The following is a 26,772-nucleotide window of genomic DNA, read 5'->3' as shown; positions in this document are numbered from 1 at the left end:
TAGGAAGACCTCAGGCTTGCTGGGACTGAGAATCTGCTCTATGTGTTGAATGGTGACAGAGCCATGGGGTCTAGGCACCTTCTTCTTCTTTCCCCCAGAACTGAGTGAAAAGGGTACTTGGAAGTACATTTCCATTAAAAGATAAGGTTTTGGTTTTGATCTTTCATTTGCCTTCACTATGATAACTATGCTAAAATAAATTTATTTTATAAGACCTTGTCTTTTTCCAAGAATTGACAAACAGAGTTATAGAAGCAAATTGTAGCCAAAACCAAAGAGGTTGTTAGCAAAGCTGCTTTTAATATGTAACACAAATAATGAATAGCCCTTTCAAAGTATTTGAGTAAACCTTTGGCATTAAAGTACTGTATTAACAATCCCCATACTTTAAACACTAGAGGAATAATGAATAACAGTTAAATGCCACACATACAGAAACTACCGACTGTCACTTAAATAAGTGTTATCTTTATATACATGACTGCGAGAGCGTCTTTGATCATGTGTTCTTCTTTCAATTACATCTCAAAGCTGGGGCTTACCGAGTGCCACTTGTAACTTAGTAGTAATGATCATGGCATCTAGACAGAGAGTAACTGTGAAGCCAGGCCTTGAAGTTATTAAACCTATTATCACCTGTGTATATATGTATATATATGGATGTATATATATGTATGTATCTTCAAATAATATACATATATATATATATGCATACATAAATCTATGCATGAAGAGAATGGTTCGAGTCATTTAGGTAGCAAAAATGCAGAAGCACCTTTGACAGTCTGTTCCCCTCCCCAACCTCCCTGCTTGAGCAAAGCATCTGTCCTAAGCAGATAACCATCAGTGGCAGTCATGATGGATGTATCCTGGTCTCTTCAGAGATAGAAAACAAATAGCTAATTTGAGCAGACAAGAAAAAGACTTTTGTTTTTTTTTTTTTCCTTTTCTGGAGTTATAGTCCAACATGCTTGGGCATTGTATGTATAATATCGGCATATTACATATTAATTCTACTAATTTCATACCTAAAACCCCAAGCTGACTGGTCTTGGCCTGAGGCTAGATGTCACACATTGGAAGGAAGTCCTTTCAATCGTCATAAAACTTCACAAAACATGTTAGGGTTTAACTGAATACCGAGGAAGAACTACATCTAGGCCCAAACACTGAACTGAGCTGTTCACAATTATCTGCACTAAATATAACGTCCAGACCATGTAGATAGAAATTTCAGAAAAACAAACAAACAAATAATAAAACAGCAAACAACCCTCCCCCAACAAAAGCATGTCATGAAAATGACCTTGAAGACAGAGAAGCTCCCTGACATTGAAGACAGGGAAGGAAGGACGGAAAGATGGAAGGAAGGAAGGAAGGAAGGAAGGAAGGAAGGAAGGAAGGAAGGAAGGAAGGAAGGAAGGAAGGAAGGAAGGAAGGAAGGAAGGAAGGAAGGAAGGATTCTCATACAAGTTTTTTTTTTTGTCTAGGAGCTAGACAAAAAAGTAAAATCATTTACTGGACTGCCAGGAAAAAAAAAAAAAAAGAAAAAAGAAAGAAAAGAAAAAGTGTTAGGAACACTGGAAAACAAATGAAAAGCTAATTTTTATTTCTCTACTGTCTATGCTGAGTATGAAAAAAATTCCAAATGTGCATCTGGTCTGCATCTAAATTTACTGGAAATATTCCTCTTCAGATAAGAAGTTAAAAAAAAAAAAGAACTTTTTATTTTTTATCACCATCTACATTACTTATCAAATTTCCATAAACACAACAAGAACTCCTTGATAAAAAATAAAGCCCCAGAATGAAGACTTGCAACAAAGATGCATTTTCCTTTACTTCCTGTACCAGAAAAAGAGGAATCACTGGATTTGTTGTGATTTTTACAAGACAGAGAAGAAGAACAAAGAGAAGAGAAAGGGAAATAGGGTCAGAGATCTCCACCTTTCTGATCTTGTGTATGCTGGGTTCCACACCACACCTTCTTCATTCCTCACATCATTGGGTGCCCTATCTCTGAATATCTCTGAAGGTAGAGAGAAGCAAGGATCAGAATAATGACCATGAAAGAACTTCTGAATGCTTCTAGGATGGGTTTTGGTTTTGGGGGAATAGTCTAATTCTAATTGTAGGAAGCAATTAGACTAGGTCAGATGAATAGAGGTTCTTCAGTACCTCTACTTTATTTGTAGCCTTCTGGGTTATGGCACTGTCCTAGTCAGTGGCCTAGTTGGTGCCCTTTTCACATTCACCATTTCTGAAATAAGTCTTGCATGTCCTCACCATAAATAACTATTTGACTTTTCCTGGAGTCTGACTAAAGAATCTCAATTATTTTCTAGAGGAACATTTGTAACATTTACTTGTGCAGAAATCTTGGAAATGGTAACATAATTATTTAAGAAAAGTCTTGTTTGTTGAACTCATGTCTTTTAAGTCAGTTTGATGAATTTTAGGAGCTTCAACAACTATTTCAGATTTTCATTTCAGAATGATTAAGTTTATAAATTCATTCAATCACTTTGCATTCTTACATTATAAACTCTAATATTTTAAAATGTCATCCTGATGACATAGCACTAAACAGAAAGATATATCCTTTAACTTTCACAGTATATGAATATATAAAGTCAATTTAATTACAAATTCAGTTTAAGACATTTCAGTTTTGTGATTCACTTCATATAATGGCATGCTATGTTTAAACTACAGTAACTGTCAGTCTAGCTGATGGAATCCAGCAAATGATTCATCTGAAAAGCGACAACAAAACAATAACAACAACAAAATGCAAAACAACAAATACAAACAAACTAAACAATACCCAAACCAATTCATGTACTTAACAGTGGGCATTTGAGACACCCAAACATACCCCATCTAGCCTCCTCAAGCTCCAGGGCCATTTATATCATATTTTTGCAAATGTCTTGGAGATGTTCTTAGTGCCTCTAAAATAGTATTAGACACTTATTCCTGTGTAACTAAATCAAGTCTTAGCTACCTATTTTAAGGTGATCTAAACCAAGCAGAATAGGAATGACAGCAGATGGAATGTAGATATTTAGCATATAGATTTTTAAACTTTGATATCTACAGGCTGTTTATAGACACAGAGGTAAATACTTGCATGACAGATCAAAATACATTCTGAAATCAGATATTAAGAGTAAATTTAAATGATCAATTAAAAGGTAAGAGGGTGATATTATTACTAACTATATAAGTTGGTTGCTCTGAATTATGTTATAGGAAGCAAGAAAAAAAAATCTATAAACAATCTTTGGAAACAAAATAGTTTTGAAAATATTTACAACTCATTTTAGTTATTTGTATTCCATTTTCTCTAGTGCCTGGAGAAACATAATTTACTACTGACTTAAGTACCTAGTAAATTGAATTAATTGTATCTGTATTTTCTTTCCTCCACTTTTGCTAAAACAGCCACTTCCTCCATGATGTTATATATCTTTCAGTCCTTTTCCAAGATGGATGAAATTTGTTACTAGCAAAGTGTAAAATGGACTAGATGCTGTCTACAGTCTGAGAAAGAATAATGCATATTAATGCATCCTTATTACATGTAAGGATTTTTTCATCTTAAATTGCAGGTGCAAAAACAAACCTTAGTTAGATTTTATTATTATACTGACATGAGCTTTGAAGGTTTTTTGTTTGTTTGTTTGTTTGTTTGTTTGTTTTGATTGGAAGTATTGTGACAAGAAGACCCATAGCAATCAAAGGCAAGTTGATTGTTTCTAACAAGCATCAACTCCAAGAAAAACTCCTATCTTGTTCATTTCTAGGAACTAGCAACTGTCTTTTCCATTTGTACAGGACATTTGATGTAAGCTCCAACAATACATCCTCTATATATTCCTACAGTTGGACTGAAAGCTATTTCTGCTCACCAAGGTATCCTTATAGTTTTAGTGAAAAATGTCACGGGTGGCTGGCTAATCTACTAAGCATACACTGGAAAGGGATCACACCTTGATCACCATAAATTACATATTCCTTGTCATGGTTACTGAACACTTTTGTGGAAGGAAAGCACTTTGAAAATAGTTCAGACAAGCTTATAAATTGAGTGTAATAATGAATCACAGAATCACAGAATTGTAGGGATTGGAAGGGACCTCAAGAGACCATCGGGTCCAACCCCCCTGCCAAAGCAGGTTCCTTAGAGAACATTGCCCAGGTAGGCATCCAGATGGGCCTTGAATATCTCCAGAGAAGGAGACCCCACTGCCTCCCTGGACAGCCTGTGCCAGTGCTCCGTCACCCTCACCATGACAAAGTTCTTTCTCATGTTGGTGCAGAAGACAGTCAATTTCCCTGTTCTACACAAACCCAATAAAAGCAAGGGAGGAAACCTAGGAAAGCGCATCTCCCTTGAGCAATAGATGTCCTGAACTTACACACCACTCTGAGTTCTTGACTTTTTAACGAAGACCTGTTATGATTGTTCAAACATTAAAATAACTCACACAATTGTAGATATCTCCTTTTTTTTTTTTTTTCCCCTATTATTCCTTTTTAATTGCCCCAAGTTTCTTGCTATATTGCTGTGAGTGCTTATTTGCTAAAACAAAACAACTTTTGTGTGTATGTGAGTACTAGTGCTCTAAACCAGTACCTCTGGGCTTCACTCAAAAGCATTACAATACATTTAAATCATGAAAACATGCAAATCTGCATTACAAACTACTTTGGAGTAATTTTTAATCTGTTTGTAGTATTCTTTTTCCATTAATTACTTTACCACTGTGATACTTACTTAAAGGAATTAAGAGAATAGTAGGCACTTCTGAGAGTTACTTCTGTGCTAGTTCATTTAGTCTTCATAGAAGAAAGCTTATTTCTCACATCCATTGTCAGTTTTCCTTGTTACTGACACAATTAATGTAACCAGGGAACCCATGCAGAATATTTGTTTTAGAAAAAATCATGGTTTTGAACTTTTAAGAGGAATTGTTGTAATTCTGTTAATATCTTAATTTCATATATTTACTCTTTTCTGTTCTTAATTTTCACTCAGATTTAACATCCGATTGTTATCTGAACATTTATTGTTTTCTGAAGGAAAGTCAGTTTATATTTTACGGCCAGTGTCTATCTTAAGATAATCATTGGTTTAAAGAAAAATGTCTAAAGGAAAAAAAATATATATATATTTATAAGCACATATAGGCAGGGAAAACACCCTTCCTACAAAGTCAGATTTTATAAATGGTTGATAAAATGAAATTATAAATTCTTATCCATAAACATGTTTTACATTTCTCAAGATGATGAAGAATAGTAGTTGCAAAAAGCTTGAGTTCTACTCAATGATCCTTGTGGGTCCCTTCCACCTATGACCACCATTCCACCCTTCTATGATATCAGAAAATACAACTGATATGAAGAGATATTTAACATACAGCTAAACAGCAAAGATTAAGGTTCATCCTAAAAATTGAGTTAGAAACACTGTTATGTTTGAAGCCTCTACATTTACATATGAAAGACCATAGCAATGGTAATGAAGCTAAATACAAATTTTGCCAATAATCTGATTTTGTTTTAGCATTGTCTTTTCTTTCTCTTATTCAGAAGTAAAACTAGAAAAATCTATATGCTTTACTGTATTTCAATCTTTCCTTCTTCCTCTAAAATGATAGATTGTACAGGAATAATAGATATAGTTAAAGATTCTCAGGCAGATGCTTTTTTTTTTTTTTTAATTATTATTATTATTTTTTATTCCCATAGTTGTGGTTATTCCCAGTTTGAACCCAGCAGTCAGATATTAATTTTAAACTTCAAAAATCAATAACATTGAATGAACTGCAGACAGTGTTTTTTATGGCTGATAAATAGCTAATACATATATCTTAAGTTTGTTAAAAGATGTAGAAGTTATTTCAGAAAAATTAACAAACATCTGTAATGCAATTTATAATACGTTAGTTTAACTTCTCTTGCTACTTATTTTTGTCTGGATCTTAAGCTTGGTTTCTAGCCCCTCTTGTGTGTCTGAACAGGACTTGTTTATGTGTATGTGTTCTTCACTAATTATCTCAGCTGACCAAACTAATTAATGTCTGTAAACATCCAAACACATAAGCTGTTACAAATATTCAACTGCAGAAAAGTAAATAGAATACTACAGCCATCATTATTAAGGACAAATAGAAGACAAAGATGTTTATCTCTATGCCTAAAGTGAGCATTTCTTCTGCAATTGCAAAAGCAACCTTACTCTACAATGTGATTTTTAAAGCAACAAAGTCACTACTAAGATCATATTTAATTTGAAAAGACATCTGAATTCCTACATATACTGTACAAGGTGATAAATATGATTTCTAAGCACTATTTAACTGACATAGTAATGCAAAACTCTGGTTGAATAAATCATAAAAAAAAATATTTCATCTTTTGCAATCAAACCCATTGTAGCACCTTAATAAATCCCAATCCAGCCTTCTTCTTGGGCCCCATTGACCTGAGGTATTACGTCTAGGCTATGATTGGAGATACTATAATAAAAGTTTCCAGGAAGGGAGAAAAAAGATTAAAATGGTAGGAAAATACCAGTTTGACAGGAATTACAATATTTTGCAACTATTTTGCAACACTAAAGGAGGTAAAGTTTGACAGAAATTGGTACATACTGACTGCAATACCAATTATGTATACGTGTATATACATATGTAAATAATTTCTCAGAGTTTGTGTTGAATATATACATTAACTCTTTGTGTGGCTCATCTAATTTAAGTTACTTCCCGTATAAAGTAAACAACAAGCAACTGTGTGATGTCACAACCACAATATTTTGTAAATCCCACTTCCTTAAAAGTACAGAACATACAAGTTACAGCACAACAGTAAAGTACTGTACCTGAAACAAAACACGCTATTTTATTTCTTTGAAGCACCATATAAGCCCATATATTTTCTATCAGTTAGCCTTGTCCTTGTATCGATAGCTGAAATCTGAAAGCTATTTCTGTTTGTCTTCACTTCTCCAGCTATGGTTGTGCAGGAGTTCCTTGATAATAAGACTTCATGTTCTGTATTTCCTTATGGCAGCCAGCTTCCCGTAGGAAGAAAAGTAGGGATAAGTAAATAAAAGTGAGAGTATTGCGAACAGTGGTTAATAAGGATGAAGGTTCTTTCTTTGCTTCTGAAGTAAAAAAAGACAGCCTTCACTACTCTCCTTTGGCTAATTTTACTAGAAATGTGAACTCTTCTACTCAATGAAACCCCATGTTTCAACTGCAATATATTCATTGTAGAAACTTGTTTGGTCCACAAGCTAGCCTTTTAATATTGTTCATTTATACATATGTATACATAAATGTATATATATATATATATATATATATATATATATAGTGTGCCAGCATTTTAATTTCTACCCTTCCTGTGCAATGGATACATTTCCCTTCCTTACTGTTGTCACAGGTATCAAAGGCACAGAACTGTGAAGAAAGGAGTTTGTGAACAACAAAATAGCTAGTACAGTATTGTCCCACCCCTTCAAGAAAGTCTGAAATGTTCAGGAGAACAGTTCTCCTTTTACCCATTTGCCCTTTACTGTCTGCCATTAAATGTACATGTACATCTCTTGTCCCTGCTCTCCTACGCAAGCTGTTGCAAGCACCACACTGAACATTGGTTTGTTACTGGGTACATACCTTAACTGAGCTTCTCAATTGAGTCTTAAAAACTAGAATACATCATAACATCATTCTGAAGGTGTTTAAAGCCCTCTTCATGAAAATTATATAAATCTTCCGATCGGTAAGAAAAATCATTTAATTTCATATCTGCAATCTTCATCATGATCCCTGAAAGAAGTATAGTTCTTGTTCACTAATCCTTCTCCAATTTTTTTAATATGTTTTATGAGTATTAAAGTATAAAGTGGAAGCAGAGTTTAGTATTCTGCTTTCAGTGATGAGAGCAGAAGGCAGGTATTGATGTGAGAGTTTTTGCTATATTACTATATATTTATAGATTTCTATATGTATTTCTATATATATATTTCTATATATATTTCTATATTTCTATAGCAATAACTTTGGAAGTATAGATAAAGTGCATATTTTTTTACTAGATGGCATCAACCCAGCCTCTTAAGGTAAGAGGAAGGGAAAAAAAACGGAAGAAAAAGAAACCGCTATACTACTGAGGAATTCAGTTTGTTTATTCCCAACTAAAATATTAAATACATAGTTACCACAGGAACATAAAGTATTCAGTTTTAAAGTTGATTCTAAACTAGCATTCCAAACTGGCATTCCAAACTATTTGAAGGTAACCTTTAACTGTAAGCATAAAAAACAAAGGAATACATTTCTTTCATTCTGAGATAAGGATTGTATTTTCTACCAATAACCACCTTGATCAAAAAATTGAAAGGCTCTGTTAAACAAATCTATATCTGAAACATTAATATATAACAACAAACACAGACTTCTGGGTACCACTGTTCAACAAGCACCTGCTTATTCTAGTGGATCTCAACCTGAGAAGCTTTGTAACTTTTCATAATATTCAAGATCACAAGCTAATTATTATTATTATTTTTAATCCAAACTCACTCTACACATATGAGCACAGACAGCTGGAAATTACGTACATGTATGTGCTACAAAAGCAGTATGTATCTTAAAGATTAGAAAAAGCCCTTACATACCCCCAGACTGAAAAAAAGTATGTTTACAAAAAGCATGAATACAAGTTGGCATGATAAACAAATGTTAAACAATGACTGATTATCATAATGAACCATCTATCTGTAATTGCTAGAAAGCCCTACATGAGATATTACGATTTTATTGTCTAAATGAGTATTAATTATGGTATGTCAAATTGCACGATGGAATAACTGAATCATAAAATATACTGAGTTGGAAGGGAGCCACAAAGATCATCAAGTCCAACTCCTGGGTCCCCAACGGACCACTCAAAAATCAAACTATGTCTGAGAACATTGTCCAAGAAATTCTTGAGCTCAGGCAGGCTCAGTGCCATGACCACTTCCCCAGGGAGCCTGTTCCAGTGCCCAGCCTCCCTCTCAGAGAAGAATATTTTCCTAACATCCAGACTGAACATGATGCATCTTTATGCTGCTCCTTTGAGTCCTGTTGCTGTCACCAGAGAGAAGGAATCAGCGTCTGCCCCTCCTCTTCCCTCATGAGGAAGCTGTAGGCTGCCATGAGGTCTCCCAGCAGCCTCTCCTCCAGGCTGAACAAATCAAGTGACTTCAGCCACTCCTCATAAATCTTGCCCTCTAGATCTATCTCCATCTTTGTAGCCCTCCTTTGGATGCTCTCTAATGGTTTTCTCCTTTTTGTATTGTGGTGCCCCAAACAGCACACAGTACTTAAGATGAGGCAGAACCAGTACAGGGCAGTGCAGGACAATCACTTCCCTTGACTGCCTAGCAATGCCGTGCTTGATTCACCTAAGGATGCAGTTGGCCTTCCTGGCTGCCAAGGCACACCATTGACTCATATTCAACCTGCTATTGACCAAAAACCCCAGGTCTCTTTCTGCAGGGCTGCTTTCCAGCTTCTGGTCTCCCAGTCTGTACATATTGCCAGGGTTGCCCTGTCCCAGGTGCAGAATCTGCCACTTGCTCTTGTTAAACTTCATATCGTTCGTGATTGCCTGGCTCTCTAATTTGTCAAGATCCCTCTGCAAGGCTTCTCTATCCTTTACAGAGTCAATAGTCCTCCATGTTTAGTGTCATCTGCACTGAAACAGCTAAACACTAAAACATTCTAAACACTTTCTCATACTATATCCAAGTAATTTATGAAAATGTTGGAGAGAACTGGCCCTAATACGGAGCCATGAGAAACCCTACTAGTGACTAGCCACCAGACTGATGTAACCCCATTTACTATATACCTTTGAGTCCAAACCGTCAACAATTGTTCACCCATTGTACTTTTTTTTTTTTTTTAATCTAGCTGAACGTTTTGTCCCAAAGGATACTGTGAAAACCAGTATCAAAAGCTTTACTGAAATTCAAGAACATCATTTCATTATTTCATCAATTCATTACATCAGTTGGCTTCCCTCGGTCAACTAGATGGGTGACCTAGTCAGAAGAGGAAATTACATTTTTTAAGCAGGACCTTCCCCTTCTGAACCTGTGTTCTCTGTGATCAATGACCACATTGTCCTTCATTTTTTTTTCAATAACTCCCATAATAATCTTCTCCATAATTTTACCAGGCATTGAAGTGAGACTGACAGGCCTGTAATTACCAATAGAGTGTTGCCATTTTCATGGCTACTCTTACACACTCATCTGAAAACACATTAATCTAAACACATATAAATGTTCTCCTTTAAGTAAGTAACATAGTGTGTAATATTTTGTGATTTTCTTATAAAGAAAGCCATCACCTTCAGAAGAAAAAACATGAAGAAGAAACATTCTGAAAATACTATTGAATAAATGATGTGATCCAAAATGTCTCACAGGCTATATAAGGGGCTCAAAGAACAAATGTTAAAAAAAAAAAATCTAGTAAAAACAAATCCTTCACCACACACAACCCTGACAGCATTCCTTCCCTGCATCCCTTCAAATATAAAACTGTAGTAGACACTAAATTTCACAGGACTCTTCAGGTTCTGCTAAGATATTTTCTTATTTTCCTTGCAACATCAGGATAGTTTCATCATGCATTCTCTTGTCTAGTATCTCAGCTGCCTTACTCTTTTTCTTGTGTGTGAGTAACAACATCATTTTTACAGATATGTGCAGAGAAAAGAACAGTGCTTCATCTGTTTGCCTACGAACAATAACCAAATGTTTCAAACCTTTGAACAATTAGCACTGACTCTTCCCTGTACCTCTTAGGTACAAATTCTAATTTGCATAATTCCACATCAAATGAAAATCTAGCATAAATCCGTGAGACAAAAACAAATTGCCTAGATGATTTTTTTGAATGCAAAGACCTGGAAACAATACCTTACAGCAAAGTATTTTGAAAATTCAAAAAGTAATTCAACACTTGCTGGAGCAGGAATATGAATCTCGCCCCAGTTATGGTCATAAGACTTGATGCATCAGAAGGTTAAATACCTTTGGAAGATATCTGACATGGAGCTTATATTATCAGGTTAAATAAACTGTGATTATAAAGGATATGCGCCCATAAAACTTCTGAAACTTCACCATAATGATACTCTGTTTTCCTTGATGCAACTACTTTATATCAAATGACAACGACTTTTTACAGGAAAAAATGTACAAAAATCATTTAAAAAGAAACTCAAACATGAAAAGGGAACATTTAACTCTAGGAGGGTGATTGTTGGAGTTAAACCAGAATCAAACCCAACAACACAGGACCCAACATCCAGTCCCACCCACCTTATAAATTTTGATGCTGCCATATATAACCTAAAGTTAAAAAATACACATATTCAAGACATTCAGCAACAATTTCTAATTAACACAAAACAAAACTTCAGGGAAAGGAATAGGAAGAAGAGAAGAAAAAGGAACAAACAAAAAATATTTTTCTTTGCATAGAAGTCTCACTATTACAAGCCATGCTTGGTATCTGTGTCATTAAAATGCAGTATATTAAAATCCAGTACCTTATCACACATGCATAGAGTCCGCTGTCTTGTACCACTGTTGGTCGGAACCAAATGGAGTCTTCTTCTTTGCTCATTCTAGTTCCATCAAAAGCTATAGGTTCCTCAAAATCTCCTGGTCCAGAGCTTTTGTACCACATCAAACTGAGTCCAGCACTTTGTGCTAGGGAGTAATTAGCTCTAATATATCCATAAAAAAGTGCACATTTTATACGAACAGGTTCTCCCACTAGAACTTGATATTTCTTGTAATCCACAGACCAGTCAGTGCATCCATCAACTAAAAGAGAGAAGAAAATTAAAAGATATTACCAGAGAGCTCAGTTTATATTGCAAGCTTTATTAGAGCGTACTGCATTTATGCAGAGCGTACTGCATTTGAGACAAAGTCCATTGAGTGAATAGCAGTAATCTTCTGATCCCTGAAAAATTAACTGTATTTTCACACCATTTATTTCTTGTACTTTTCTATGCAGAACAAAGTTAATAAGACAATTTGCATTAAATGCTGATAATTTCTGAGATAACTGAGCAATTGTTCTTTTTGTTTTGTGGAACTCCAGCATGAGCAGTTAGAAAATACTGAAATTAAACTGATGCAACACGGAAGCCATGTGGGACACAGGGTGTCATAATCACTGAATTGCATTAATCAAATAATTTCAGGATAACAATGCAAAATAAATAAGCATTACTCAAGAGATGTTAGGACAAGGAACTGCGGACTGAATCAAAAACTATGAAAGTTGGATTTGAAGGAGTAAAAGCTGTCTTAAAAACAGAAACAAGAGAAAATGTGCAAAAAGAGCGTGCCAGGCTCTTAATTCAATTTTCTAGAAGTTCACTGCAGATTTCTTAAAATGATTCATGTTTTTATTTTTTCCTGTCCTGATTAGAAATAGTTTTATAATAATTTTCATATTATTCACCTGTTGAATAATGTCAGACAATATCAATACCGTTCCAAAACAACTGTTCCTCAGAAGGCAATATCAGAATCCTTTCGCTTTCAAAAGAACAATCCCTCCCCCCCAAAAAAAAAGAAAAAAAAAAGCCCCACAAGATTTTAATAAAAAATACCAAAACAACTAAAGGAGAATATAAACTTAATTCCTACAATGCTTTCCTTAATGACAGTTTATGGATTTCATTTGGTTTGTTGGTTGGTTACTTGGTTTTGATTTGTTTCTTTGTCTTTTAAGGTGTTAAGTGAGGAAAGTGTGCTGCTGCCTGGCTGCAGGGGCCTGCCTGGTGCACACTGACTCTACCCAGACTGGGGGATGTGGCAGCTGTTTCCAATTGGAAGGTCCAACTTGTACCAAAGCTAAGGACATAGCTAAGGACATGGCCTGGAGACGCACTGACACAGATAGAGACGCACAGACATACTGACACAACTGGTCACACAGGCTGCCTCAGCCAAGGCCTGCTTCCTGCAGAACTTACGCACAGGACACAGCTAGCTGAGACCCCTTGCTCCTCTCCAGCTGGTAGAGGTCAAAGTCTACTAGCGAAGGCACATACACGGGACTCGCTCTAGGTTCACAAGCACACACACATTCACAGATTCTTACAGTACTGGCACAGCCACCTAGCACCCCTCTCCAGATCCTGAGCCCCATACCCACTTCAAGGTCGCCTACTCACTGGCTGGTCCAGCTTGAAGTTTGCTGCACAAACACAGCACTCGCACCCTTGTGCACACCACATTCACAGGTCTCCCTAAGCATACTAGCATGGACTCCCTGCCCACCTGATACCCTAGTCCAGATCCAAGGCCCTCACTACTCCCCATCTGGTCCAGCTTAAAGTTTGCTAGTGAATACCTCCTCCCCTTCCCTTCCCGCCCCTCCCCCTCCACCTCCTCCTCCCACAGAGCAGATTGGCAAGATACAGGCATGTGCCCCCTCCAACAGTGGCACAAGGCTGTGACCCCCAGCCCTGTTGTCCAGCTGACAACATGGGGCTCACACTTGCCTCACCCATTCTGATCCACACAAGTAGCTGGTTTGGGAAAAGACATTGTTCCCACCCAATGTCTGGGAGCAGAAGACTCTAATTGCTCTAGCAGCTGATGCTGGGACCCCCTCTCTCCAGTAGCTGGCATCACAGGCCAGGGGCGTCCAAATCCCTGGTGTCTGACTCTAGTAGTTGGCAGCAATTCCACTTACATACAGAGAGGCCTCAACAGCAGCTGGCACTTAATCATTGCAATGCTCATGTGCATAGGAGAGAGACTGTGAATATGCAGAGAGAGTTAAGAAAACGTTTAATGAGATAAATAAGATAGGACAGACTGGTGATCGGGCACAAAGCTTGGCCATACAACAGCACGTACTGGCCCCAGTTTACACATTGGTCTTTTTCTAGCCATCCCTGCTCCTGTTCCTATTTCCCCTTGCACACCACCAATGGATTTGAAGAGCTCTGCAGTTTCTACACCTTCCCAGTCTGGATGCTGGAGTTGACAATCTTACCAGATGCAAGGTTCATCCTTCCTGGAGGTAGTGCCTGTAGCATTTTAGCCCACCAATTAGTGTGACCGGGCAGTTTGTTTCTTGTGATTGTCTCCCCGTTTAGAAATCCTGTCAGTCCAGCTTCAATAAACATTCCTACATTCTCACATGCCCTTATCAATTAGTTTGACTGACCAGACTTGGTTTCCATCACTTCTTCCTTTTCTTATTATCCCTTGTTGCATTGGATAAACATCCTTGCCAAATACTGTTAAAGGAGCAGACACTCTACTTCCATATACCCTCACAGAAAGAATTTCAACAATGAAAATTCACAATTAGGTTCATTCATTTAAAACTTTGTTGTTAAGCACTGCCTAGCTAACTAGGCCCTCACACCAGACACTATACAGCAATCAGTACATACAAAGGTCAATTTATTTCACCTTAAAATGCATACCTATGATTCATGTAAGTATTTGGCCTTTGCATTTGCCACTTCACAGTGCTAAGAGCTTGCAGAGCAAACATAGAAAATCAAAAAAAAAAAAAAAAAAAAAAAAAGTCAGTCTGTGCAGTGAACAGAATTCTCATAGTGAAATATATGCCTTTGGACTGTCTCCTCCTATGTTTACTTTTAAGGACAGGAAAAGACATTATGTCCCTGTTTTCATATTCCTACTCAACAGTCCCTAAAAATTAGTAAACTTGACAAGGCTCTAAAAAGATGGAGATGAATGTTTACAGCAAGTGAAGTGAATGGATACAAAACTGCAGTATGGCTTTCCATAGGACTTAAGAATCTAACTTCCATTTATTTCCAAATTCATTTACATCCTTGATCATTTCATATTTTACCTTTCTAAAAGAGCATTCTCTCTCTGATCTGATTCTATTTCTCTCTGCTTCTAAATCCCAATGCCAAAAATGAATTAATATACACCTCTAAGCAGCATTAATTCCATTATGCAAGTTAACAGCTAATAGCTTCTTCATCATACTTGATTATCAAATTGTAATATTGCCTTTCACTGTCTAATTAAGTTACTACACTTTCATTTATATTAGTCTTTTTTTTTTTTTTTTTTTCCTCCCCTCTCAGGATGTTTGGCTCTCTAATGGCTCTCTATTCCTTGAACTTGAGGAATCCATGAATCCTACAATAATACACCAACTCGGTTTCCAGACTTTCTATTTAATGAAGAATAAACTACGCAGAGCAGATTTTCAACTATTTTAAACTTTTTTTTCAGCATGCTATTCCCGTACCAAGGATCACATGAAGTCCATTTTATTAGGCTCAGGCATAGGGCCTAGAAGGCATTCTATAGTCATGAACAAACAGACAAAATATCCAAAGTTTTGCTTGAACTAACATTTTCAAAGTTTCATTCTTGAGTTTTAAGGAGAATATTAAAAATAAACTAAGTATGTAGGAATTGCACTTACATTAATTCTCTGTGACATATCTATATGATATATATATTTGGATGACATTTCTGTGGAAAGAAAATGTAAATCAAAATCTCCTAAACGTATAGAATTGTATAATTTTTAACCTTAATATTTCATATCACAAAGTAAAACAAACATTAGATTTTAATGTAACTATCTACCAAACTACTTAGTAGTTTGTTGGCAATAACCATATCAGTATGTCTCACCAGATGGATTAAGAGATCAGCAAGTTACACAAATATGAATATTAGTGTGCTCATAAGATTATGGATTTGTATTATATATATATATATATATATATATATATATTAACTTGAGCTTTAGTAAAAGTTCTAATTTGGTTTGCTTGCTTGCTTGTTTTGTAAAATTTAAATATCTGTGACGTCATTTTTAGATACACAAAAACAGACAAGTAGCAGGTCATGATGTGACATTGGGCTTATGTGGTGAACTTTTGGTAGCAGGGGGCAGGGGCTACAGGGGTGGCCTCTGGAAGGATAACCCAGGAGCTTCCCCACTTCAAACAGAATCAGTTCCATCCAGCTTCAAAAGGCACCTGCTGCTGGCCAAAGCTAAGCCCTTCAGTAATGCTGGCAGTGTCTCTGTGAGAACATACTTTAAAAATGGTGAAAACCACTGCACAATATCTGTGAGAGAGAAAATTTGAGAGGAACAATGATGCAGCCCTCCAGGTCAGTGCAGAAGGAGGACAGGAAGTGCTCTAGGCATAGAGCAGCAGCTCCCCTGAAGGCCATGGAGAGGCCCCTGGTGGAGCAGGCTGTCCCCCTGCAGCCCACGGGTCCCACATGGAGCAGATCTCCGTGCTGCAGCCCATGGAGGAGCCCCAGTGAAGCAGGTGGATGTGGCCTGGAGGAGGCTGCAGCCCATGGAGCAGGCCCCAGGCTAGAGCTGCAGCCTGTGGAGAGGATCCCATGCAGGAGCAGTTTTTGAATAACCACAGTCCACAAGAAGGAACTAAGAAGAACTAAGCTGGACCTGTTCTTGAAAAACTGTAGCCCAATTGCAGCAGGCCATGAAGTATCCATGGGAGGGACCCCACACTGGAGCAAGGGAAGAAAATGAGGAATTAGGGGCATAAATGAAAAGTTATGAACCCCTATTACCTACTATGCCACTTGGGGAGGGGTAGGATGAGGAGATAGTGGAAGAGTTGGGAAAAAAAGAATGTAGTTAAGCCTTAGAAGAAGGGAGAGGTGTTTTTGTCTTTTTTTTTTTTTTTTTTTTTTTTCTCTTACTATCTTACTTAATTTTTTAATTGGCAATAAATTATATTAATCTTCCCCTAGTTGAGTCTGTTTTGTCTATGGCAATAACTGGTGAGTGATCTCCTTGCCTTTATCTCAACCAATGCATTGTTTTCATCCTATTTTCTAACCCTGTCTTGTTAAGGAGAAATAAGGGAGCAGTACAGTAGGCACCTGGCAGCCAGCCAAGGTTAACTGACCACAAACAACTACAAAAGAGAAACCCATGATTTAAAACATTAAAAAATGTCTGAGATTTTTAATTATCCAAGATAAAATGAGGCAATCCATGTCCTTTTCAGAAAAATGGCTTTGATCAAATTCAGAGATCTTAACAAAACATTTGTACTCTTTTCAGCATGGTCTTTCAAATGGAGTGAACATGACAGCACTTCGCTTCATACTTACATAAATATCATACCATGTTAAACTCTGCTTACACTGATGTTCAAATCACAACTGTATTAACCTTATCACAGCTGGAAGCTTTAATACCTTAAAATTCTTAGAGGAAATACCTCACGCTACTTCACAGACAATGTAACTTCATCTATTCTCCTAGGTGTTAATGCAATTTGGAAAGCTATAAGAGAAGCTCATAATTCTCATCATAAGACATAGACACCATTCTGTGATAATGGTGATGTTTTAGGAGGTAAATGTCTATCTGTGCTTGAAATGTTCCTATCCCACTGCAACAGAGGAGTATAAAGAGTCTTAAAAACACATAGTCTAGTCATAGTCTTCAAAATGAGATTACTGTGAATACTACAACAGATGATAGCATGCATGCACTGTAACTGGCACTTCCTACATACACTCTGCATGTGGTGCATAGAGTACATATGCATTTTTCAGTCTAGGAAAACTTGGATGTATGAGGAACCTGAAATCCTGAAATCCTGAAATCCTTATTTCCAACTCCTTGAAGCATGCAATTTTCAAAGATTAATTATATTCAAGATGCCTTTTATGTTCAGAGAAATCTTTAGATTTTTCTATTGACATTGGTACCTTAAAAATGTCACATATATACGCAGTTAGGTGTTCAATACCTGTGTTACTACCTTCATAAGCAGGGACATAAAAGAGCTAAGGTTTAAAGTTTAATATTAAATATTAATATTAAATGTTAATATTAAATAGATCGAGGTATTTCTATTCAATTTTGTATTCTAATTTTGGTTTATTTCTATTTTGACAGGATTTTCTTTATTTTCTTTACATGTAGGCAAGTATTTACTGAAGAAAAAAATTAATGCTTCCCTTTTTAGTTATTGCTGCTAGAGGCACACAATCAACATCTACATTTATGCTGGTGAAAAACAACTGCGGAAAAGAAATTCCCTCAAGACTTACCAGATGTTTTTATTTTTATTGTCACATCATAAAGCAGTCAATCATCTTTTTATATTATTATTATTATTTTATGAATTGGAAAATTCATCAGCTTTGAAATTTCAGAACTGCATTTAAATGAATGGTTTCAGTCCCTGATCTCTATTTTAATATGCTGCCAGCTATTGCTGCACATAACAACATAATAGAGAGAGGAGGGTGAATATCATTCACTCAGTTATTTCTTTGAGTGATTTCAAGGTATGAAGTAAACCACACTACACCGCTGTCCTAATAATGAGATTGTTTTGATGGATAAACAAGCTCCTCATGGGCTGTAATTTTTTATAGGACCCAGGACACAAAATAATTTAACATTTCAAAGAGGTTTTCCCTTTCATTTTTCAGGATCATATTCATGATTTTCAAGAGAAAATTCAGTGCTGAAAAGGCGAAAATAGAGCTACTGCCTCCTGGGTTCACTGCTACAACCTGGCTTCATTCAAAAGCTTTGATTCAGCTTATAGGTTTCAGAGTTCATGTAAGTCTTCAAGTTTCCAATACATTGATCAAAATCCACATTCCTGAAATCTAAAAATCTAAACAATTTAGGTGTGAAATTAATTGGAAACAATTACCCTAAAATATTCACAACTCTAAGTCAATAACAGTAAATTCTTCCAAATCTATTTCATTTAATATATGTATATATAAATATATATATTACTTTTTTTTTTTTTTTTTTCTGTTTATCTGTGTTTGTTGTTCCATTCTTAACCTGATGACCTATATACAGAGCTATGCAATGTCACCATGCACTTTTTATCTATTTGCCAATTGCCAGCCACATCAGGGCTTTTGAACACATCCGCCATTTGCAACCAAATAGGACAGGGAAGAGATTTCATAAATTGTAAAAGATGGGAAAAAATTGTGAAATAAGGGAAAAGGCACCTGGTCTTGGACCTAGAGCTTGGAAAAGAAGGCATTAGTGGAAGAAAAAATTAGATAACAATAGTTAGGGAGAGAAAATGTGATGGGCAGAAAAAGTGAGCAAAGGTATTGTAGCTGTGCAGCTAAGATTTTTTGTGGAAATTGGAAGTGAGGGGAAATCTGTCAGGAAAACCAGCTCCTTTTCATAGGCTGTTCATAGAAAAACTTGTTGAAAGATTATCAGGAGATGCACAAGACTTAAAATGAAATGACTTTCCATATAAAGTTGTTCTACAGCAACAATTTTCACAATATTTAACCTTCAAAATCACAAAATTAAAACCATCAATCTGCTCTGGATTATCTCATTTTACCTACCAGGATTGTTTCTTTTTGCTTAAACTAGCCAGCATTAAAAATAAAAATAAATAAATAATAATAATAGTAATTTCAGATGAGCACTAATCATTATAACACACTCATTAGTACTTGTGCCTATTAGCTCTATGTAACATAACACGTGGTATTCTATTGCGTGTTCTTTTTATGAAGAAATGCAAAAATATCTATTTTTGGTTTGCATATCCTTTCATTTGCTATAAAATGAATTATAACAAGAACAAAGAAACAGAGTTAAAAATGTAACATGCATGGGAAGATGAGACAGAAAATGAGTTCACTTCTATTCTTAGACCACTTAGATTTTGTACTTTCAAAAAAGTACCAGTATAAAATTGGAAACATGAAAAAATACAGATTTATCATTGGTAGTAATGTTTTCAAATGAATTCATCAAGTGTATTTTATACATTTTTACATTACCTTTTTTAACTAAAGCTGCTATTACAGCTCTGCATGCTACTATGCAGCCCTTATGTCTGAGACAGTACTTTCCTTCTGAAATCACATTTTACATTCTTTATAAAATTCTGTCAAAAATTACCTTGTAGGCTACTAGAATTGTGTGGTGGCTGTTATGAGAGGATGCCAATAAAGGAAAAGGAAGAACATTTGAGGGATACAGAAAAGTTATTTTGATTCATATCATTTATTAAATGTTAACTCCTAAAAATTATAATTTTTTCCAGCCTCACTTGAGAGAAGCATTAAAAGTGGCAGATTCATTAGTTGGGAAACCATGGAAAATGCACTCATCCAGAGTAATGGAGAGCGCGCCCTATAGTTTGCCTTGAAATAATTTTAAATGCTTTATTTCTTGGCTTCAGAATACTACATTAAGATGAAACAAAGTACATATACCTAAGTATTGGATTATTTAGGTTTAAGATAAGAGTGAAAATATTTTTATGTCTATCTAGTCAAAATTCCTTATGTCATTCTTTCTTTTTCCTACAACAAGGCAATAGTATTTTTGCCTGAATTAATAGAAATCCATTAATTATCACCATTACATATATATATATATATATATAAAGAATATCAAAGCTGTTTAAGAGAGAATAGAATAAATATATTTTGCAACACAGAACTACCTTGAATGAGACACTCCCCTCTTCCTACCCCCCACTCCCCCCCCCCCCCTTTTTTTTTTCCTTTTTTTCTTTTTTTTTTTTTATCACTTAGCATGATGTTAGTTGTTGTGGAATATTCCTTTGGCCAACTTGGATTGGCTGACCAGGCTGTGTCCACTCCCAGTCTCTTGCCCAATCCTTCCCCCAAGTCTTGTCTGCTGAGATGAGTGAGAGAAAGAGAAAGCCTTGGTGCTGTGCAAGAGTTGCTCAGCAATAGTCAAAATGCTGATATGTTATCAACACTGATTTGGCCTCAAATTCAAAACACAGCACCATATGGCCGACTAAGAAGAAAATTAACTCCATCCCAAACAGACCTAGTACAGAGGTACCTAATCTTTTGTGTGCTTCTGTATGCTACCTTCTTTCAGTAATGTATCTTCAAGGCAGACAGGATCTAAGACATCTATACATGTATATTTACAGTTACATCATAAAGCATAATGTAATCAACAGCCACAAAACATAGCAGTTGATTTACTAGTATAATTTCTGTTGACCTGATATAATTTTGATCATTAATGATCTGAAATGTTTGGGTTTTGTGTGTGTGTGTGTGTTTGTTTTATTTACTATACATCTTTATTTGAGGACAGTTCCGCAGCCTTTCTTTCTTTCCTGACTACTCTGGAGTATCAGCAGTTCATTTTAAGACGTTAAGAATACAAGTCTCTTCCCTCCTTAGTCTCCAAACATTTTATGATTTATTTTGAAAGTTAGCTTCTCATTGGTGCAACTGCCTACAATCTGTATTGTTCACTATACGATTTAGGTACCTGAATTGTGATATATAATCTTAGATTTCCCAATTGAATTGTGATATATTAGATTTCCCAATTGAATTGTGATATATAGTCTTAGATTTCCCTCTGGAATTACAAATGACTGAAACAGTAACTCAACCTTAAGAGAAACTACAATGGCAAGTGGTTATTCTAATTTCTGAAAATTAAACAAACACATAGTAGGATCACTTTTAGAAAGATTTCCAAGAAAAGAGAATCCCTGAACCACAATAATGTATCATAACATCAATTGTATAGCAAATGATGTTATTTATATATAAGCGCTTCTCCATAAGCGCTTCTTACTGTTGAAACTGCTTTTGAAAATTCGTTCTGTACTCCAGTAGCTTCATTTTGGAGATTATGGGGGATACCAAGTTTTTCTTCACATTGAAATTTCAGTAACACATGGGACAGCAGCTACACTTTATACCTTCATAATTTTTATCCTGCAAAGAATATGGCTGCATTATCAAGTTGCTGAATATCAGCTGAAATGAAATAACTGAACATGCGAATATTCTCCATGTGCACTAAATATGAGAAAATTCAACAGATTTGTTTGTAATACAAAAGGATTACAATTGGTCAAATTACAACATGTGTATAGGAGAGTGCAATCACCTTGCTGCTGTGGCTTAGCTGCTGGAAGTTTCTTAAACTGCAGTAGCATGGATGCTTGACTGGGACTATACAGAAATGAAAAGATTTGTAGTAAGTGCTTCAGAGGATCTGAGACCTGAAGAAACATTTACTTCAAACAGACTTTGATTCAAAGGAATTTTCTTACTTTAAAAAGTTCAAAGATTAGAAAGTCTAAGCATGTAATTAAGTATACATAAGCCATAAGGTTGCCCACAATAACACATATTAAAAATGCATATTTCTGTTTCTCATTCTGTTCTACACTATCTTTCACTCTTATAATAAATGGAGAGAATTAATATTTTAAAACCATGATCTTGGACTGACAATTTTCCTTGCCATATTACACGTTAACTGCATACACCTCCTACGAATTTTGATGACTATTTATAGTCTACAATTAATGCTGCTATGCTCAAACTGTAGGCATGGACGTATTGAAAGGCATAGTCAGACAGACATTTGTATCTGTATCTACAACTAAGTAGAGTTAAAATACAGTACAATATTTAACAGTGTAAAGCATTTCTAGGAAGTTTTTTTCTTTTACTCAATATGAAAAAGTTACTTATTTCTGTCAAAGCTGACAAGTTTTTTTTAAATAATCTGCGATATATGTGCATGCATATCAGAGCTTCATTTTGACTGTGTATGTATCTGCGCACAAAAAAACTGAGCAAGCAATTACAGTGTTCTGTTTGGTTGTGGCTTTTGTGGCATCAGCGTGTGGCCTGGCAATGAGTACTTCTGCATTGGAAGCCAGAGGGCTTTTCCATGGAGTAGGTCAGACCATCAATGCCCTATCAACAGACTTGGGGAAATAATTATTAAAGACAATAAAATAAAATAAAATAAAATAAAATAAAATAAAATAAAATAAAATAAAATAAAATAAAATAAATGTACCCTTGGTGTAGCTGTCCCTTTGGCAGGGCTCACATTTACTTTAAAACATCATTGTCATTTGTAAATGTTGTGTTACATAACGGTACATACTTTACATAGCAGTAGTAAAAAACACACATCTTGGTTGATATTGCTACATTATGGGTGTATTACTTAATGTGTAAGCATACAAGTATCCAGGGCTCAGAAAGAGACACATTTGTCTTCTCTTTTGCATTTATTTTCAATCCCAAGAATCATTGAAAAGTTTCTGTGTGAACACCTCAATGGCCAAAGGAATATTTTGTATTACTCTGAAGCTTACTATACAGCTCTCAGTACCATAACAATTAGAAAACACATCTTAGCCAAAATAAGGAACTTGGTCATTGTCATTTGGGATTTTTTTAATTAACAGAAATCTCTTTTTATAGCAAAAGTACTTTTATCTATTAAATAACAGGGTTGCAAGAAAAAAAAAAAAAAGCATAACTGCTCCACACAACTACAATGAGAGCTTACATCTGTGTGCAATCCAGGGACCATTTATCTTTGAATTGCTAAAAAATAAAATAAAATTAAAAAAAATAAGAACACATTTGCTTATGAAACAGAAATAAAATTTTTATTAAAGACATTTTTATGGTGTAAATTATTTTCCTGCAGATGCTACCAAGTCCAAAACATGGTAGCTTAAAGCCAACAGGAAATTCATTAAAGACTTAGTAAGGAACAACAATATTAACTGAACTTTAAAGAGAAAATATACAGTAAATCTCACTTCACAGATTACAAAAAGTCATTATAAATCTGTTTGTACACTTTTACTTTCATTTAAGAAGAACTTAGAAGGGCTCATATTATTATAGCATCTGGCCTTTTCCTTTTTTTTTTTTTTTCCCCCTATATTAAGTCTAGAAGCTAAAGCTTACAAAAGTTATTAGGTTTTGTAAATCTTTGCTCCACAGTTTGACATTTCCTCTGTTCCCATATGCTACATACTTGCCACACTTAAGCCAGCTTACCAAAGAGAAAGAGGCCACTAGAGTAATACAGTAGTTCAGTACTTTAATCTCATTAGGTAACAGAAATGAAAATCATTACTATTTGAGTTTGAGAAGAAAACTTTGCTTCTTTCACCAACACTTATTTTAAAGCTCAGCATGAAGGTTTGGGATGAAGTGAATCTAAAGAAACAGAAAGGATTTAATTGAGTTAGGAAGCCAAATCCCATGGGTCTCAGATAAAAAGCTTCTTCAGGTATAATTATGGATCACGTAAGCATGCTGATGTGCATAGCTGCATTGAATTTCAAAAGCAAATTCACAACATCAGAGCATTTCCATTTCTCTGCTTATGCTATTCCCCAGAATACATCCAAAACAAAATTAAGACCTGTTAGAAAAGGCAAACAAAATACTTTTTAATATTCTAATATGTTTTTGCATCTTAACTTTATAAAAGCAATAGAGTTTTTTTTTGTTGTTGTTTTGTTTTGTTTGGTTTGGTTTTTTTTAAAGGCAAAGGCTGCACATAAGCACAGAGAGAGAAAAGCAGTTACTCTCTACTTCCCATCAACAAGCATTGTTTGGCCACATCGCTGGGAAGCAGGGTCTCAATACACGTAGCAGTTGTTCAGCAGGGCAGGCAGTTCCACAATGAGAGCCCACTCCTCTCCTTCCCCTTTCCCACCTTTTATTGCTGAGTGTGACATCATGTGATATGGAATATCCCTTTAGTTGGTTTAGGTCATCTGCCCTAGTGATGTCTCCTCCCCATCACTTGCCCACCCCCATCCTGCTGGCTCTTGGGGAGGGAGTCCTGATGCGGTGCCGGTATTATGCAGCAATAGACACAACACTGGTGTGATGCCAGTGCTATTCTACCTACACATGCAGAGCACAGCACTGTATGGGCTGCTTCAGGAAAAGTTAACTCCATCCCAGCCAGACCCAGCACAACCATAATTGATGCAAATCAAATTACAGGATCTGGACTTTAGACACTTCAATTGCAACTGGATCATTGAATTCCAAGGTAGAAAAAAATATATATATATAATGCAGTTTTATGTTGATTTATTTTAAGAATTCTTTTAACTTACATCTTACACGAAATGCTACAAATTGGGTCAAACTGACTTCAAAATATGTTTCTACTTCTCTTCAGTCTAAGGCTTTATAATGTAGCAAAAACACATTGAAAACATAAACTTTATAAATTACTTTGAACATTAGATAAATAAATCTTACACTGTCTTTGTAAGTGTGCATATAAGATAGGCAAAGTGCATATTGAATACTTATTGACATTTCTCAAGTCAGGAAGTGAGGAAGTCAGCCCAATGGCATTCTCCAACTTTAGGGTTTTACATGCATGTCTACACAACCTAAATTGTACTATATTTATGTGGTATTTATCACATTATTTACATTACACTTTTATTATTTGTTGCTAATCTTCAAGAGAACAAAGAGTAGCTGTGTTTTTTGTTTGTTTGTTTGTTTGTTTTTCCTTTTTCATACAACAATTATTCTGGGAAAAAAGGTAGTATCAGCTAGGAAAACAGTGGTTAGTAACTGAAGATGGAAAGAAATTGAGCAAGAAGAGCAGGTATCTCTTGAAGTAGTAAAATTCTTTGGGTACAAAATTTATGTGCCAAAACTGAACTCATAAATGAAGCTCGCATTGAGACATACATTTCAAATAAGTGTTTTTTTTTTATTATTTATTTTATTGTTGTTGGTTGTTTGTTTTTTTTTGTGTGTGTGTTTGTGTGTATTTGTCACCATTGTGACTACACAGCACACTTAACTTCATCATCAGACAGCAACAACTAAATGCTTCTATTTTAGTAATTTTATTTGTCCTGAATCTTCAAATTGCTTTCAAGAAGAAAAGTCACAATGAATTTTGAGAATGCTACTGTTTTGATTCAAATAAATTGAATTATTTGGTTCTTTGTCTTCCATTGGCTAGGCAGATTCTTTAGCTTGTAAATATTTTATTTAACCTGTAAATATTTTCTAGGAAAGGTTAGCATTATATCATTTAGTCATTACATGGATCCTTACAGGATATATTATCCGAAGGACTATAGTACACAAAACCAACAGGACTAGGAATTACAACATCAGACAGCACGGTCTGGAAGGGAGGCTTGGAGGCTTCCCTCTTGACTTTACCCCCCTTCCTTTCCCCCCCCCCCCTTTTTTTTTTTAAATTTAAGTCTTTCTTTAAAGGAATTTTGTTGTTTGTTTGTTTGTTTGTTTGTTTTTTGTTTGTTTTTGTATTTATTTTCTTTTAACTCTGAAATTCAAAATACCCTAAAATAGGCAAGACTAAGTATAATAAACTGTACTTTCAGTCAAGTCTAGTACTCACATGCCTGCCTGAAGATGAAGTTGTTGGTTAACTCCAGAGAATTCACTAAGTATGACAGCACTGGGTAAATGCCATAAGTCTCTTAGTCTCAGTGCTTTTAATTGTATATCATATGGTCACACCTGAGTTACTTGAAAAATGGTGCCACTTTTAATAACTGAGCAATTACTAACATGGTCAAAAATCCACCAATGCAAAAATGTAAATGGAAATGTCTGTGCTTTTAACTAAAGAAGCTGGCACACAGGCTCATATTATACCATTCCAGTCAACCAAGGAATGAACATTTTTATAAAGGAATCCAATGAAATTAGAAATAGTTGTAATAGTGCCTTATAACCCAAATATTCCATTGAGGGTTACTTTTATTGAGTGATGCTTCACTCTGTTTGATCTCTGCACAGCCTTTTTGCTACCTCAAATGCACCGAGGTAAAGAAAAAGCTAGTATATTTTTCAAG

At 35.5% G+C, this 26,772-nt stretch overlaps 1 protein-coding gene across 4 annotated transcripts in view; it reads right to left on the bottom strand.

The window, feature by feature from the left end:
* The window catches only part of IL1RAPL1 (interleukin 1 receptor accessory protein like 1), a 757,591-nt gene that overhangs the window by 347,032 nt on the left and 383,787 nt on the right, over window positions 1–26,772 (bottom strand). For all 4 annotated transcript variants that reach the window (XM_027449029.3, XM_072027434.1, XM_072027437.1 and 1 more), the window contains one exon: window positions 11,632–11,911. In XM_027449029.3, coding sequence (XP_027304830.1) covers window positions 11,632–11,911 — 280 coding nt within the window. The remainder of the gene's footprint in view (window positions 1–11,631; window positions 11,912–26,772) is intronic.

The sequence above is a fragment of the Anas platyrhynchos genome, chromosome 1 (genome assembly GCF_047663525.1).
Source record: "Anas platyrhynchos isolate ZD024472 breed Pekin duck chromosome 1, IASCAAS_PekinDuck_T2T, whole genome shotgun sequence".
NCBI lineage: Eukaryota > Metazoa > Chordata > Aves > Anseriformes > Anatidae > Anas > Anas platyrhynchos.
This window is presented reverse-complemented; position numbering and strand designations above follow the sequence as displayed.